The sequence below is a fragment of the Colius striatus genome, chromosome 13, assembly GCF_028858725.1.
Source record: "Colius striatus isolate bColStr4 chromosome 13, bColStr4.1.hap1, whole genome shotgun sequence".
Lineage (NCBI taxonomy): Eukaryota > Metazoa > Chordata > Aves > Coliiformes > Coliidae > Colius > Colius striatus.
Genome location: NC_084771.1, coordinates 6,746,612 through 6,764,218, shown reverse-complemented (window position 1 = coordinate 6,764,218; position 17,607 = coordinate 6,746,612). Strand labels below are relative to the sequence as shown.

At 45.5% G+C, this 17,607-nt stretch overlaps 1 protein-coding gene across 1 annotated transcript; it reads left to right on the top strand.

Annotated features, from left to right (window-relative positions):
• Positions 1-195: 195 nt before the first annotated feature.
• On the top strand, positions 196-16,271 carry LOC104559171 (heat shock factor protein 3). Its single transcript, XM_062006612.1, has 13 exons — positions 196-351; positions 1,622-1,730; positions 3,233-3,360; positions 6,080-6,204; positions 7,079-7,154; positions 7,878-7,939; positions 8,377-8,458; positions 8,741-8,874; positions 9,713-9,958; positions 11,193-11,298; positions 11,813-11,878; positions 13,006-13,072; positions 13,649-16,271. The coding sequence occupies exons 1-13, from the start codon at positions 232-234 to the stop codon at positions 13,978-13,980; spliced, it is 1,653 nt and encodes a 550-aa protein (XP_061862596.1). The 5' UTR covers positions 196-231; the 3' UTR covers positions 13,981-16,271.
• The last annotated feature ends 1,336 nt before the right edge of the window (positions 16,272-17,607 follow it).

The following is a 17,607-nucleotide window of genomic DNA, read 5'->3' as shown; positions in this document are numbered from 1 at the left end:
TTAAAGGCGCCCGTGATGTCACGGGGCCGCGCGCCGCGCTCCCCCGGGAAAACAGGAGTCACGCTCGCGGCCGCCGGCCCGGGCGGGCGAGGGGGCGGGGCCGTGCGGCAGCCGCCAATCAGCGGGCTCTCCGCGCCGCGAGCTCCGCCCCCGCGCTGCGTCACGGCGGCCGCGGCCCGCCCCGCCCGCCCCGGCCCGCTGCCCGACAGCGCCGCGCGGCCCGGCCCGAGGATGCGGGAAGGGTCGGCGCTGCCCGGCGCCCCCGGTGCCGCCCCGGTGCCCGGCTTCCTGGCCAAGCTCTGGGCGCTCGTGGAGGACCCGCAGAGCGACGACGTCATCTGCTGGAGCAGGGTGAGAGCGGCCCGCAGGGCCCTGGCCTGGCCGCGGGGCGCGGAGCCCGGCACGAAGCGGGTTGGCGGGGCGGCGCCGGGGAGGCCCATGCGGAGGGCGCGGGGAGCCTCGGGAGGTGGGCCAGGAGGGGGCGGCGGCGGCGGCCCCGTTGAGAGGAGCGAGAGCTGGAGCGGAGGCAGCGCGGGCCGGGGGGCGGAACGGGGGCGGCGGCCGTCCCGGCGGCAAGCGCCGGGGGTACGGCGGAGCCCGACGCTGCCGCAGCGGGGTTAGACCCGCTTTAGGCCCGGCCGGTGCTGGCGGGAAGACTCGGGCGCGGCCGGGGCGGCGGTACCGGTGCCTCTCCCGCGGGCGGGCCCGCTCTCTGGCGCAGGGACCGCGCGGGGCGGCCCCGTGGGACCCGGCGTTACGCAGCGGAGCACATCCGAGTATTGAAACTACGAATTACTCGCAGTTGGCTCCAAGTGGTGTCTCCGGGCAGAAAAGGCACTCGAAGAACTGATTAACTTTTCGGTGTCTCTCCGCGAGGGTGCAGAGATGGGCCCCGTGGGCCCCGTTCAGGCGCGGCCGTTACCGACGCTCACGGGCCGGTCAGACACCTGCGCAAACACCGTGCTTATTCTTGTCCCCTCACATCTTTAAATCTGTAGGAGTTTCTCCACTTTGGGGGAAAAGTTTGGCCTTTGCAAAGGCCAAGATGAAGATAAACAACGTGGTTTTGTTCTCTTTATGTACAGCATACAAATGTCATCAACACCTGCCCGGTTATGATCAATCTGAAGCTGCTTGTGTCACAGTTACCCCCTTTTCACACTGCATTGTGTTGTCTGAGCTTTTTGGAACTCTGCAATGTTACTGGGTTATTTTTAGTGGTGACACAGTGTGTACAGTGGAAGAATCTCGTCAGGCGCTGGACAGACTCCAACTGAGGGAGATCCAAGCCCTCTCGCGGTGTGAATTCCATTGTGCTTGAGCAATATTTGTGTTTCCTGTGGAGAGAAAGCAGCAGATATGAGGGGAGTTTATCGTAATTTTTCATTGTATTAAGATCAAAACTTCCTCTGTTCAGTAGAAGTGTCCCATACAACTTTTTGGACTCAAATGTCTTAGTACAGTCCTAAGCAGTTACAAGAGCTCACACATATAGTTCCTATTGCTGAGTTGTTTGCCCTTTTTGGCTGTAGGAGCTGTCTCTCTTGATTTATGCACCTGACTGAGGAGCACACCTTAGAAACACTGTGCCTACTCTCTGTTACTTCTTCTTGTTTCCTAGAATGGTGAGAACTTCTGCATTCTGGATGAGCAGAGGTTTGCCAAGGAGCTACTCCCCAAGTACTTCAAGCACAACAATATCTCCAGCTTCATACGACAGCTCAACATGTGTAAGCATCAACTTTCTTATATATGCTTTCTACCAAGTTCTTCACTGCTTGGCATCAGCCTGAATTTCTTTAAACAAACCAACTGACTTGGCAGGTCTTTCATCCCTGAAAACCTAAATTTTGGTCTTGAGTTTAATTTGCAGAAGAGTTGGATTGGTGTTTGTTTTCTGTGTTTCAGCTCTGAGTCCTTTTGAGCAACAACTGTAAAAGTACTGTTTCATGTGCTGTTGCCTGAAGCTTGGGTAGAGTTCACTGGGCGGCAGTGGTAGCCTCCATGGTAACAGTGACTGCAAACATATGCATACCTACAGCAGCAAAGGCTGTATCTATACCTGTGTGTCCACTGGGGGGGGGGGGGGGGGGGGGGGAAAGCCTAGATTGTGCTGTTGCCTGTGTTGCTGTTTTGAAACAAGATTTGTCGTGCTGATGGATTGAGCTGGACCAAGTTTTTTGTGCTCGACTTTTGAGCATCATGTAGCATCTGCTACATAACACACGTACAGCTTGTATAGGAAAAGGGGCTGGAGTGAGGTGTTGGTTCAGAGATACAGTGCAACATGCAGGGCTGCAACACATGGCAGGAATAGTTGATTTGCAGCAAAAAGTATATGGCTGAGGGAAGGGGCAAACTCACAGAAGATGGACACCCTGTTTAGAACTTCCTTTTGGAGTAAGGGGCAGTTTGTGTCAAGTGTTGACACCTTATCACTTGAGTGTGAAAGCATATTGCAAACAATTGTCAGTTGGGTAAAAGCTGTGGTGCAGATATTCCCACAAAGGCATGCAATGCAATGGCAGCCTCCTTTTCCTATCCTGCCTTCAAGTCAAGCACTGTTGGGTGCAGTGAATCTGGAATACGTTAACTATGTTGAAAACTTGAACTAGGAGAGATATGGATTGGTCTGTCAACTGTATTTTGCATCTGCCCTGTGGTACTTGAAGCAGTGATGGAAACAGAGCTGGCAATGTCTTCTTTCATGCAGGGAGTCTGTCGTGGAGAAAGTAGTGCTCTGTCTGCATGTGTTTGCATAGGCTGAGAACTAATGTCTCTTCCTTCCTTTATTCTGTAGACCGTGGTGTGGTACATGGCAGCATTTGTTTCAATATGTAGTTATCTGGGATCATAAGCATGAAACCATTCTGCTGCTTGCACAGGGACAAGGTTTTATCCAGGTTGTCCTAACAAATCTCATTTCTAACTAACTTCCATGATTACTTGGATGTCGCAATCTTGCTTGCGGGCACTGTCTGGCCTCTGCCACGCTGCTGTTCCTACAGCCTGCAGGGTCATTTTGTGGTATTGTGGACATGTTCTCTAGCTGTGAAGACTGTCAAAACATTGAGCATCAAAGAAAAGCTACTGTGTCTGGCTTTCTCAGTTTCTGCTCACATTACCTGTAGTGCTGTAGGTGTTGTGGTAGCCTTGGGGTTTTCTTTAGCTGTCTGTTGTACCAGTCATCTTTGCACTGAAAGAAATGACTTTGTTAATAATCTCTCCACAGATGGTTTCAGGAAGGTGATTGCTCTGGAGAATGGCATGATTACAGCAGAGAAAAGCTCGGTCATTGAGTTCCAGCACCCTTTCTTCAAGCAAGGGAAGGCACATTTACTGGAAAACATCAAGCGCAAGGTATGGTCTGAGCATGTATTTACTTCACTTTGTTATGAAAAGTAACTTAGCAAGAGCACACCTGTTCTTTCAAACACTTCACAGGCAACAAATTCCATGGGAACCATGTCTGTGCATCCTGATGCAGCCTTTTTAACTCCCTCTTGAATGCCAGGTGAATGCTTGGCTTGGTCTTCTCGAGCCAGCTCTTGGACAAAACGTGCCCCGTTGCTGTTTCATGATGCACTGGAGCACGACACTTTCTTCATAGCTGTCAAACCAGAGCCCTTTTTACACATAGTTCATGTACCTGGTTATAGCTGAGCACAGTCATGAATTCTGCTGGCGTAGCAGAGTTGAAAAGAGTCACAAAGTAAAAGAAAGTACATTCCCATTTGTTGCTCACTGAAAATCAGCAAGGGCATCAGTTGTCAGTTCATCTGAGCAAGTTTACATAAATTACGTTGTTTCTCCAACTCTTTTGCCACTAAGCTGCATCTTTATTACTGCTTTCCAGTTTTCTTTTGTACACTCGGGCCTTGTCTGACCTGTTTCTGCACAGATATTTATCCTCTATTGGCACATTACTGCCCATAATATCCTGTCTTCCAGAAAGAAAGAGCATCGTGATACATCATGTTGACATTTGAACTGCAGAACCTCGTCTTTAGAATGCCATAATGTGGTAGCCACATTGCCCAAGTTAATAAAAACACAGGGTTGGCTTGAGAGTCACAATTGTGTTTTGATTGATTTTTCACTGAGCTGTCTCTGCTCAGAATCACAGTTGATTAGATATAGTCATAGAGCTGCTTCTCTGAGTCAGGCATGTGCTCTTCCCAGATGCTGTAATTGCTCACTTGTCTCGACTTGCACACTGTGCTTGCTGGTGTGTTGGGACAGTCAGCTGCTGACGTGATGTGTGGCACCATGTGTCCCAGGAGCAGTGGACTGGGTGGAGTGTTCTAGATGGAAAGACAAAAGCTGTACCCAGTGCCAGGGACAGTCGTGGGAAACTCTTGAATGGGTTGGTGAAACGTGGTCGTTGTGGCACAGGAAGTGTTAGTGATTTAGTTGCAAAATGTCCAGTTTTTCTTGCTCTTTGTCCATCTGGATTGGAGCTGTATTTCAGTACTTGATATAAAACTGGGTTTCAAGCCTGTAACAAGAATACAAGTTTGAATACAGGACTTCCTTTATTGACTCCATTTTAGTGTTATCTCTGCTGAGGGGCTTGTCCTGCCACCCTCATTACCTAGTTACACACTCTGAGAGTAGTTTCTGAGCAAAATGTCTTAGTTTGCTTCTCTTTTTGGAGGTGTGATGACCACATTTGAGACTTGCCCCTGCTGTCTGCACCTCTGAGGTGTCTTCCCCGTGGAGAGATGCTGTGCCAAAGAAATCAGACAGCCGTGAATCTCATTTGAGATACAACTTGTGTACCTCAGCATAAGACATTATCTGCAATGAACAGCAAAGCATCTAAAATACAGGCAGAGAAAGCACTGCTAGGCCGTCCAGCCCATCCTTTGCAACACTGGATTATGTTAAGAAAGTGGTTAGTTATTTCTGTGGAGTGTTTAGTGGTCATGTTCTCTTTCATCAAGAAGGGATGAGATGGTTTCTTATAACACAGTAGATCCCTTTCTGACCATCCCATTCTCATTTGTAAAAAAGGGATCTGTGAGCCGAAGCACATGGAAGTTACCTCACGCTTCAGCAGGCCAGTTCCAGATGCTTTCACCTCTTCTTGGAATTTAGTACGCTAGTAAGAGAAACCATAGATTCTGCTGATTGGAAGGGACATCTGGGGGTTATCTGGTGCAACTCCGTTTGATTCAATTATGGTCAATATTTGACTAAATGATTTTTAAAACTATGCCCACAAACCCTGGACGTGTCCTTTAGATATGCGAGGCACCAGACCTGTCTCTTTCAGGATCCTGAGCTGTGTGTTAGCCATCAGTGCCACCACTGCAGAGACAGTTGCTGAAGGAAGTGAAAAGCTCTGAATATAGAAGTGTAAGGAGAAGAGTGTGAGCTTTTTGCTTTCTGATGTCTCTTTCACCGTTGTTTCGTGGATGCTGCTGAGGGAGGAAGAGCAGTTTGGATTCTGATTTTTCTGGAGACAAGTCTCCATAATTTTGGAATGCCACTGAGCAGAAAAGTAACAGAGCAAACACCAATACAGGAATCTCCAGGTGGTATGGAACAAATTGTCAAATCAAGCAAGATACATTCTAATTAGACACACATACCACCCGGTAGCTTAATGGAAATTTGTTATTCCCGTGCTGGCAGATTTACCTACACCTAAAAGGAATATGATCATCTGGTTCTTAACTCTGCTAGCAGTTGTTTTGGTTTTGGCTGATGCCTTACTTGTTGACGCTAGAGGGCAAGCTGTCACCAGACCTGTCAGAGAGAACACCTTAGGGAAGGCCACTTTCAGTCAGTGTAGGTTTTTATCACGAATTACCATGGTAAATCTGCTGTCAACATGTACAAAGTGCTGCTCTCACGTTTTCATTCACATCTTGGGTTCTTTTCATGCAATACAGGCTGTCCTAAGGACTGTCATCTATAGCCATGCAGCTTTGTCATCCAGGAGAATTACAGTGTTGCCTCATGTTTTGGTGGTGTGTGTACCTGTTCTGCAGACTACCTATACTGTTCCTGTAGAAAGGAGTATGTGAAGCTCTGTTTGTAGTAAAGCATGTGTAACCTGGTCCTATTTTAGGTATCTGCAGTAAGAACAGAGGATCTCAAGGTCTGTACAGAGGATTTGCACAAAGTACTTTCTGAAGTCCAGGAAATGAGAGAGCAGCAGAACAACATGGACGTCAGACTGGCTAACATGAAGAGGTAGACTCCATCTATTTCAGAGGCATTTACACACTGAATGTTTCTTGTATCTAATGGAGCTTGACTCTAAATGTGAGTTTCATTTGAACTGGAAACAGGTGAAGCTATATTTTTTTCCTAAGAATTCCCATTCCACCCCACACAACATCCTGAATCTTGTTTGTATTTATAATTCAGTTACAGACCAGAGATTAAGACTGGGATTTGACTGTCTTGAGATTTCATTTTGGTTGCCATCACCTGTGGTAGTTTTTTAGGGTGCTCAAAGCATTATTTTTTTCTAAACACAAAACTGGGTTAGATGCAGTGAGGGAGAATTAATCTTTGCTTTTCTTTCTAATGGAAAACAGACTTTGCCTGTCTTCATCTCTGTTCCCTCAGATGCTTTTTGTATAGGCACTGATAGTTTGTTCAGATCATTGGTATACAAGCAGGTATCAACCAAAGTTCAGGAGATATCTTCACTCCCTCTGTTCTTTAAAAACAACATAGCAACCAAACACAAACAAACCTCAGACAAAAAGCTGGAACTGTTCTGAGGCATCTGTGTTACACTCAGCCTGTTTCCAGACACCAAGCCGTTATTCTAAGGCTTTGAGGCTTTGAAGGAATACCTTAGGTCGAGGTTATTGCTGGAGCAGCAGAGGTTGAGAATGTCCTTAATAGTGAGTGTTTGGTCCTGCCTGATATAAAACAGAGTTAATTTAACCCAGAGTTTATACTAGAGGATTGGATTAATTGATTGTTAGTTTCCCACAGAGGGAATGTTGCCATTGGTCCTGCAAGGTACTGTGAAAGTTTGAAAGCTCTAAAACTAAAGCATATAAAGTAAACTCTGTTCATCCTCTGTCTTCTGATTTATTCTGCATTGCAGAGAAAATAAGGCCCTGTGGAAAGAAGTGGCAGTTCTAAGGCAGAAGCACAGTCAACAACAGAAGCTGCTGTCTAAGGTACCATTGCAGCATCTTCAGTGCTACCATCCTTATTCCTGCCTCTGTGATACTTGATGGCATTCTTTGCTTATGTAGAATGACAATGACACAGAGCTGAACAGGCTATATTAATACGGCACAAAGAAAATGTTCACAGTTCCTGAGTGTCCCAGCAGTAGCACAGCAAAGAACCACGAGCAAAAGGCTAAGGAAAAGTCATAGTGAAAAAACTTCAATGTGTTTGAAATCTCAGTGAATCTTATTTGGAGAGAAATCAGTAAATCAAGCTGGCCTGGGGTAAATGTGGGGCTGGAGGCAGTGCATGGTAACAGGAGCCTAAAACAAGAGATTGCAGGCACATGGAATGGGGTCTGTGGGAGATCTTGGACCAAGACAGATTTAGACCACTCAAGAAGTCAACTTGGAACCCAGAAACTACAGGAGGAGCTTCTTCACTAGATCATATTTTCTCTGGCTTATCTGTTTCTGGTCTGGAATCCTCCAGTAACTTGTGGTGTTGTATTGCATTTGAAAGAACTACTGTCCAAGCGGGATAACTTTTCAATGCTATTTGTAACTGCTGTTTTGGTTTTTAAGTTGTGAACACAAACGGATTCTTAATTTACCTACTAATTTCAGTCACAAAACTATGTAATTTTGTAGTAAAATCCGAATTCACCATTTCCTGTTAGGATTGCTGTGCTGACCACTTGGTTTTGGTCTTTTATTTTTCCTTTTTAGATTCTTCAATTCATACTAAGTTTGATGCGAGGAAATTACATTGTTGGTGTCAAAAGAAAAAGGTAATTACTGGATAGATCACAAGTCTGTGTCAGATGTGAATCGGAGGGACAAATCAACTTTTAGAAGCAAGATACTTTTCTAAAGTGTATGAAGAATGTTTTTATCAGTTGTATATTCAAACTTGAGGAAGTTGATGGAAGTTGAGTGAAGCATGAAATAAAGATTTTTCTCTTCTTTATCATTAAAAAAGTGGATGGGAAGAGGATGCAGTATACATTTTAAGTTGCAAAGGGCACAGTTATCAGAAATGGTGAGTCTCTGCAAAACAAAAGGCATGTTTAGAATGCAGCCCGTCTGCCATACAGCTACTAAAACGTTTCCAAAAGACAGTTGTCTTAGATGTGGGAGAATGACTCTTCTTACCATTCCTGCACATTTGGCATCACTACAGCTTTTTTGCTGTGGAACTATACACTAAAGCTGTCTTTTGTCTCAGGTCTCTGACAGATGCTGCAGGTGCTTCACCTTCCAAATACAGTCGTCAGTATGTTCGCCTGCCCGTGGAGAGCGGCCAAACAGTAAGTCTTCCCAGGGAAAGAGACAATGGGTTGGACAGTTTCATGTATGGTGGTCTCAAAGTCTTCCTTACAGTTATGAATACCCTAATCTTATTATCAAGTGCACACCATGTTGAAATGTCAGCTTTAAAGTATTGCTCTGTCTGTAAAATCAAGCAAATCAGTACAAGTAGTCAAAGATGAAGTCTGAACAGGAAAGAGAAGCTGCAGGAAGAGTGGAACTTCAACATCAGCAAAAGCCAGACCTTTTAGTTTACTCATTCTGTTTGCTGCATCCTGCAGATGGCTTTTTCTGAACATAATGCAGATGATGAGGATGGAAATGGTACAGGTCTCATCATTCGAGATATCACCGATACCCTGGAAAATGCCACCGATGGTCTCCTTGCTGTGGCACACACAAGTGGCAGAGCCAGGTATGTTTAAAGGATGTGGGAGCATTTATGCCTAAGCTGTTAACTAAGTAGTCATATTCATGTAATATGAATTCTGGGAAACAGCCTCTCTGGATTTGTGCCCTTGGTGCATGACAGGCCTGTTTGTAGGCTCTCTTTTTTTCTTACAGCATGTAGCATTGGTTGTGGCCAGCAAAGCTTTTGAGCTCACATCTCTTCAGGAGTGCCTGAAAGCCTGTCAGGCTGATTGGCACTTGAAGTTTAATTTTCTGAGGCTTCTTTTGTCTGCTCAACAAATAAGCACATACTTAACTTTTTGACCAAACAGGGACCTGAATCCATATATAGGTTATTAATAAAGAATCCAAAGTGTATGTAGATTCCTAATGACCAAACCAAGTAATTTTGTCTCCAGGTTCAGCACTGCTCTTGCTAGTATTACACTAAACATAACTGAAGGGAAGGCATTCTTTGGTGTGGCATCAGCCTCTTGTGAAAACCATGTAGTTATTAACGTTCTGAGTGAAATATGGAGCAGTTGGGAATCTTTTATTTCCAGAGACAATATGTTAGGAGTTTCCCTCCTCCTTAATTTCTGTATCCTATTTTGCTGCTTTTGGCCTGGCAAAATGGGATGTGTTGCTCTGACACAGGCTATTTGTGTAAGCTGTAATAAGAAATCCTTAATCTGCCTTTAGGAAGGCACTTTTCATCTTTTTCTGAAGACTTGGATGTTGTTAGAACCCTTGGCTGGCTTGACCTTATCAGGTATTAAGATTTGAGGTACTAAACTTGAAATGAGTAGTAAAACAGTTGACAAATTGTCCCATGTGTTGTTCCTCTTTGGGTCATGTTTTAGAGAGATGCAGGCAGCTGTGGATCCTGGCTTACCTATTTGTCCAGTATCGCAGCCAAATGAGTTAAATTGTGCAGAACCTATCCCACCAGTTCATGTAAGTGATGTCAACAAATCCAGTGAAATAGGAAATGCTGCTGTGGAACTCCATACTGCACAACCTAATACTCCAGAAGACCCTGTGTCAGTGATTGACTCCATCTTGAATGAGAACAACTCTGGAAACCAAAATGATCCTCTGCTGGACAGGTACTAACTTGCTTCAGGGAACTCTTGTGCTGTGGTCACGTTGGGGAATCTTGCCAAGGTTTCAGAGGATGTTCAGCAGAACCTTGTGAATCAGCTTTTTTAATATTGCTGATGAACTGAATTTCCTGCCCCTTTGTTAGTAAGTCTTGAAAAGGTGTTAGCAGGGCAAGTTCTTCTGTCCCATCACTGACAGTGACTGTGCCTGACTTCTGATGTGTCAGTCTGAGAACTGGTGAGGTCAGTCTGTCACATCAGCCCTTGTATCCCCAAGTATTGGCACTGTCTGGTGCTGGCAGACAGCAGCTTAAGGAAGGGGAGTCAGGAGGGCACCACCTGCTGCTTTGTTTCTGAGAACTGCAGATGGGATTGGTGGTTATCTGATGATGTTTCGCTTGTTGCTTCCTTTCTTTGCCCCTTGCTTTTGCAAAGGTTCCTTTTTGCTTCTGAATGGTCAGGTCAGGCTCACCCTGGGATCAGGACCCCGTGGGCTGTGGTTTCACACCACTGCTGATGCAGCTTCCAGCTCTGCCCTGGCCCCTGAGCTGTCAGTGCTGCAGGGTGAGCTGGATCAAGGAACAAGCTTTAGTTCTTTCTCCTGACAGCTCTCGTGCTGTGGCTGACTACTCCAGGTGTGTCGCAGCACTCAGTGTGACCTGCAGGCCCTGCAGTCTCTTGCCTCAGTGGCACTGCAGCTCGGGGCGGTGTCTTGGACCTGTCTGTTGGGTGAGGCTGAATCCCAGGAGGCATCTGGCAGCACAGCCAGAAGCTCAGTACAGCACTGTACATGCAGCTTCCCTTCTGCTTCCTTCGTTGTGCCCTGGATCCTGCTCACTCTCCTTCGAAGCCTGTACAATTTGGCAACAATCTGATGTTTGAAAATAGGGAGCATTCCTTCAGATCCAGATGAATTCCAGCCCTTTGCTTACCATTTGTTGTCCCCAGGTAGAAGCCATCAGATCTTAGTTTGAAGAAGTGCTGGTATATAGGCTGAGAACATTCAAAAGACACTAAGTGAAGGAGGTGGTAGAAGGAGAACCTGCCTTTTGGTGTGACAGCCATTCTCAGGCTCGCTGTTCAGGTGGCTTTTCCTTGTCCCTGTCCTTTGAAGAGTGGGACTGTGACAACCAGTTTCATTCACTGGCAACAAGCTGTTGTGAGCAACCTGCCTTGTGGTGCAAAAGAGGCCCAAACTGCCAACTGCTCCTCACAGTACTACTAAATTTTGTCTTTTTAGAGAAGAAATTCAGGATTTTCTCAATTGCATTGATGCCAGCCTTGAAGAGCTGCAAGCAATGCTGTCTGGGAAGCAGTATAACTTTGGCTCTGAAGCTTTCAGCGATGTGAGTGCCTTGACACTATTTCTGCCTTATGAAAAATACTAATTGCATTGTATCATGAAATTTTACTGTTTCATTCCATGTTGTAAAGGGCAAGGGAGGGGAAATCCTGAAAAGAAAGTAGTTTTGGATAAAATGATACATAATCATTGTAGGAGTCTATCAGTGAATGGGGTAAGACTGAGAGCCTTTTCCAGTTCTCAAGGAGGGTAAAGGAAAGACTTTGTCACACATCATGACATCCTGATTATGTGTTTGATTATGCATTATGGCATGGAATGAAACTCAGCCATATACCTGGAATAACTGGGAAATACAGTGTCCTTTTTGTCTCCTGTGACTTTAGTTCACTGCCACAGGTTGAAAGAGTATTGCTGTAGGTGTGTGGAGGGGCCCCTGTCCCTGTGCTTAGGGGGTGGAGTGGTGTGCTGGTTCCTGCTGTCCTTTCAGGAGTCCCTGAAGCTTTGTTTGAAGCACCTTATACATTATAAGACATATGGTCTGCTTTTGTTTTCAGACATTTAATCCTGAGCTGCCAGCCCTAGATATGAGCTTGATGGAGACTTCTCCTGGTATGGAAAATGTAAGAGTAAGATTTGTATCTATGATGAGGAGGGTTAATGTGATGTTGAGAGCTGAATTTTGAGGATAGGGACTGGACTGATAGCAGAGGATGAAGCTGACATTTTATCTAGACTTGCTGACTTGCTGTTTCCAGTTACCACTGTTGGCATGTATGAATTTAATAGAGTTCTCAAGATAATTTCAAGTCTTATGTTCAGAGTTGCAGAAATGCACTCAGTGAGCTGATTTAAATGGCCACTTTGCTTTGAATAACACATTCTTTGCTTCCTGAATATATCTGAGAGCATAAGAGAGAGGGAAACAACCTGGTGACTGTTGAATCAGCTGTCTGTATTGAATGTTTTTATTCCTATCTCTTACTTCTGTAACTTGTTTAGAATGAGGATGCTACAAAACCTTGTCCTTTCTTGGTGTGTGTGAAAAGAGTTTCTTGACTCGTTTCTCCTAGCCTCAGGGATTTCCATTATGTCTTTCACCCAAGCAACAGCTACGTCTGGGGTTACAGTTCAGATGAGATTGTGTCTTCAGTCTGTCTGAAAACTGAAGGAAAAGTACTAAATGAAAAAGAGAATGCAATATACTGTATTCTGAACGTGGCTCTGTGGAATTTCCTCAGAGGACATACAGAAGTTCAGTGCAAGTTTACTTCTTTTGGTCCAGTTCCTAGAACTGCCTCATGTTAAAAGAAACTTGCAAGTATCACTTATTTTGTTGTCCTGAAATAATATTTAAACTGGGACTTCTCAGTCATAAGAGCTGAAGCTACAACGGAGGTGAAATGCAGCTGTGTTCAACTGCTTGCAAAATGACAGTGATGAAACCATGTTTGACAGTGTTATTGCAACAAAACAGACTATAATAATGAAGCTTGGATTGGAAGCTAAATATTTCCTAGTCAGAAGCTTGTTTGCCTTCAACAAGTCAAATGTGTGTCTGTATTTCACCCTGCCTCCTTCTGAGAGCTCCTGTTTGCTCCCCCTTATGTACAGCAATGGGCTCACTGGTCAACTGTTCTATTTCTCTTCCCTCTTTCTTTCACCTTTAATTTTGTTAACCAGTCTGTGGAGAGTTGGATGTTGTTGTTGTTGTTAAGCACTCTGTCTTACTCTGTCCATTTTGCTTCAGATTGCAAACTTGGCAGAGACCACTGAAGATCTGGGAGTGAGTGAGAGAGACACCACAGGAAGCAAAGGTAGGCAGGAAGCAAAGGTAGGCAGGAAGAACACTGAGACTGGACAGCTCCAAGTGGTGTATTAAAATGAAACTTTTGTAGCTTGCAGTATGATGTATCTTCTCCTTTGGTCTGGGCTTAAAATGTTTGTGAAGAGTAGGATGTCTCACTGATCTTAAAGCTGTGCCTCAGTTGTAAGAGGCCCCATCCTATGCCCCATGTTGCTGTTAATTCCTTTTTCTTACACAGGACAGAGAGCCACAACAGGGAGCAGAACTGCAAATGTCCTTGGGCAAGTGTGCCCCATGTGGGCTATGAGCCCCACAAATGCAGTGCTGTTCATCTCACCCCTTCAGTGCTGCCACTGCTCGCTGTGTCTGTGGGGTTGGGGTTGTCCTTCAGATACTGACCACAGCAGACCCGAGAGCCTCAGCTGCCCTCTTGTAGCTATGGGTACAGTCTGTCAGGGCTCAGCTGTTGGGTTTTATTTAGTGAACCGAGTTTTGAAGCAGCTTTTCCCATTTCCCTTGTTTTGAGTAAGAGCTTTCACTGGTGTGACACAGGAGCCTGGCATTTAAACTGTTTGTTTTCCCTCAGATATGCAGCTGATACAGTACAGGGCCAATCCTCTGCTTTCATTGTTTGAAGAACTACCTTCAAGTGAAGCTGTGGGGAAGGTGGAGGATCCAAAGGACCTTCTGCTGCCAGCCCTGGAGGAGAAGCCTGATCTGCACCCTCCATCAGGCAGTGGAGCTGTGGTGCCACTGGCAGCTCCGGCAAGCCAGGCTGAGCCTCTGGATGCTCTGGGAATGGGCGATGCGCCTCTCCTCTCAGAAGACGGGAATGGAGAGTATAAACTGTTTCCACTCTTGCTTCTCAGTCCTGTGGCTAACTTCATAGAAGAGGCCTCTGAGATAGAAACTTCCTGAACTCACCTAACATCTATAACTGGCTTAGTGATGGTGAAACAGACAACAAAGAAATGGATCAGCAAGAAGCTTGACCTCTCTCCCCACCTGCTTTCTGGGTGTCATTGTACAGACAAAAGAAAGCTCTCTTTCCGTAAGCAAAGAGTACACCTCAGAAAACTGAAAGCAAGCTCAGGATGAGAGCTGGTGGGAGTGAAGGCACTGGTGGAGGGGAAGAGCAACCTCCCTGTGCACACACCACAGCGTGTGCCCTAACTTTTTATCCAATATCCTTATTGCAAGAGGAAATCTGTTTGTATCCTGTTTGTAAAGTTTGGATGGTTTGGGTTTTTGGTGTATTTTTTTCATTAGCTGGATAATCATGTGGTGTGTAGTATCTTAAACATGGGTTTTACTCTTTCTGAGAGCCTGTTTCAATAGGTGGCTTGTCTACTGTTTGGAATTCAGGTGTTTTTAAATCCTGTTGTTTTTAATTTGAGGTTTCCTTTTTGGTAGTTCGTGGCTCCAGTCGTTGGCATCTGCTTCGATCACTTTCGTACTCCTAGATTTGCTCCTAGGTACAGGGAACGTTTTTCCTATGGAAAATTACATTTTGACTGTGGAATATTACTTTTTAACATGCTGACACACATCCATTGCCACGGGCTGTAGGTGTTGTGGTAGGAAGCACTCGCCACCCTGCGTAATGCTGATTTCTCATGCACATTGCATGGCAGTTCTAGGGTAACTTGCACCTCGCTCACAGGTCACGTGTCCTCAGAAATTTTGAGTCGAACTGTTGAGTCCAGCCAAGCCCAGCAGTTGCCTTTAAAATGGGGGGAAGGGGAGTCATGGGGTAACTTGCATTGAGATTTACATTGTTTTCTCTTCTGCTTGTAGTAGCTGCTTGTTTACCTGACCCTATGTGAACACTGGACTTCTTGCTGCCATTTTCTGCCTTCTGGAATCTCACAGATAAATGAACCAGATGCATTTGAATCCTCTGACAGCAAATTACACAAAAGTAGTGTCTGATTAATTAAAAAATCTCTCCCCAATGTTACTTTCTACACTGGTTTTCTGACTTCTTTAAGCAGCTGTAATGGAGTAATGGAGACATCAGCTGCTGGTGTCAGTGGAGTGGCAGGTTCTGCTTCGCTGGTACCAGGTGTATGGCAGTTGAGCACTAGCCCACACAAACTGAAATCTGCAGCAGTGATACAAAACTTGGGGCTAGAAGAAGCCTCGAGGCAAGTTGAAAACCTGTTGGATAATAGCACATGATAGCAGAGGTTGGACTGGATGAGCTCAGAGGTCCCTTCCAACCCCCACCGTTCTGTGACTTCCTCCCAGAGCGATTACTTGAAATTTATTTCACTTTTAGGAATTGAGGCTACTTAGAGGCTTTATCTCTGAAGTTTCCAAACTAGTAGGTTTTGAGTTCTTTTATATACAAGAATCCAAGGTAATTTGATATTCTGAAGCTTACTAGACACAATGCATGTCATCTCTACTGGCCTGACAATTGGATTTGTGCTTTGCTGTCAAATCTCTTGAGCTGCAGAGGAGGATCTTGCTACTGATCATGCTACATACTGAGTGTGTGTATATGTGTAATGCCTTCAGTGTCCTTTTATTCCCAGGCTCTTGTTAACTGTTCCTTACCTTGTGACCCTTCATGTTTGTATCTTATGAATTGCTTTTGTGAAGTACCTCTTATTCTAGCCTTTTCTGGCCTTTCTTTTGCTTACTTCTTGAGACAAAGGGCTGGACAGCCTCAAGTTTTTGTGAGCAAAAGGGAGAGGGGCAAATGGGTGGATTGCATATCTGTCTTGGGTTCTGTTTGGTTTTTTAGCTTCTTCCCAAAGGCCTCAATTTTGCAAAGAGTGGAACAGAAACCCAGACTTTTCTTCTGAGCTCTTTTGACAGCACAATGCAGACAATTAAATTCTCTGAGAGGCTGATCTTCTGTAACTCTTGTTTCCTGAACAGGTTAGACTGAAGTGTAGTTCCTGTTATGGATTACTGTCATGTTCTTCCATCATGGAGTCCTCTGATCTCTGTGCATCTCACCATCAGATACTTGATCTGATTGCATAGTAGTTTTTTAGTTCACCTTCTCTCTTAAGAAGTTAAGAAACCAAGGCTTAAGAAAAGTGCAAATAAAAACTTGTGCATCTGTGTCTGGTTTATGTACTGGTCTAGGAAAAGTGTGTTTTTTGCAAGTTTCCTAAAAAAGATTGCAATGGAACGGGGGAGGCTGAAGAAAAACCCACATTCTGAGGTAATTAAACTCAAGAATTGCAAAACCATGACTGTGTTTCTTGTACATTCTTTTTGTGTGTGTTCCTGTGTGTGCCAATATTTCCCAAACCTGTTTACTGACTTTTCTAGAAAGGAGAGCTTTAATGCTGCCTGAGGCCTGAGGCTCTCACTGTGCAGCTGCTGCTGGTGCTTCACAACTAACAGAAATGCAAAGGTCAGCCTGGCACCTACTATGGAATCAGAGCTTCTGGGAAGGGGACTGGCCACTCTTAACCATGCAGCTCCTCCTCTTCATCAGTTCTTGCCACTGGGTCCCCCTGTGAACTCCTCCTGCATCTGTCTTTTGTAACTCCCTGCCTGGTCAAAACTGTCCAGGGCTCTGGAGAGTGTCTCCATAACAACCAACTACACTGTGAATTCTGCTGTGGATTTTTTACCACCTTTTCCTTATGCAGACAATATTTCAGCTGAGGAGGGGTACCCCTGTATTTGCCAACTCTCAGGGCAGTTGCTCAGATGGAGGCTGTGTATGGGGCCTCAGCACCTGCCCTGTCCTCCCCTCACAGCCCTTCCCAAAAAGCCATTTCTCAGCAGGGCTCTACCAGGTGCAGTGCACCAGTGCCAGGGTTTTTCATGGGTTCAGGGAGACAGGTATTGATTAAAACATTTACTGGAGACACAGGAGAGGAAGCAGCACTGACAGCCTTTGCATCAGGCAGAGCTGTGCTGGGGCATTGCAGCCCTCACAGGTTTTATGGTATTATCCTTGAGGTAAAGAGCTCTGTTTATCATTTCTGCTGCCAAGAAAACAAATGTTTATATGCCAAATGCCTATATACCACTGGCACAGCCCTGGCCCAGGGGCCAGCAGCAGCAGGTCACCAGCCTCTCAGCCCAGGCCAGAGTGCTGCTCAGGACCACTCTGCCCCTGCAACTGGATGTGGGACATATTTGTGTTACCTGTGACCACAGTCTCTTCACTAAACTGCAAGTTTCCTTCCCCCACTCCGCAACATACACAGCTGCTGCCTGAGAAAGTGAAGTGCCTGTCACACATCCCTTTCACAAGCATTTCACATGCTGTCCCAGACTAGCCCTCCCCACACTGACTGTGTCAGCTGAGCCATCCATTTTTATCTCCTATGCTGAGTGCTTGCTAACATGGAGCTTTCCAGAATACCAGAAACACTTTCTTTGATCCATCTTTCCTGGACTGTATGATGCCACCTCACCCAGCCTACACTCAAAATGTTTTGCTGTCTTCTTAAAACAACAGTTGTTTTGACAAGTAGTATCTGTGTTACAATAGTTCCCCAAAGCCGAAGCAGGAGATTGCTACCAAGGGTCATCTTGGTGTACAGGTGTCTACTTGAAGCATAGAAA

Coding starts and splice junctions, on each gene's coding strand:
- LOC104559171 (XM_062006612.1), top strand. CDS start 232: ATGCGGGAAGGGTCGGCGCTGCCCGGCGCCCCCGGTGCCGCCCCGGTG. Junction 11,299..11,812: donor GCTCTGAAGCTTTCAGCGAT/GTGAGTGCCTTG, acceptor TTTTGTTTTCAG/ACATTTAATCCTGAGCTGCC. Junction 11,879..13,005: donor CTTCTCCTGGTATGGAAAAT/GTAAGAGTAAGA, acceptor ATTTTGCTTCAG/ATTGCAAACTTGGCAGAGAC.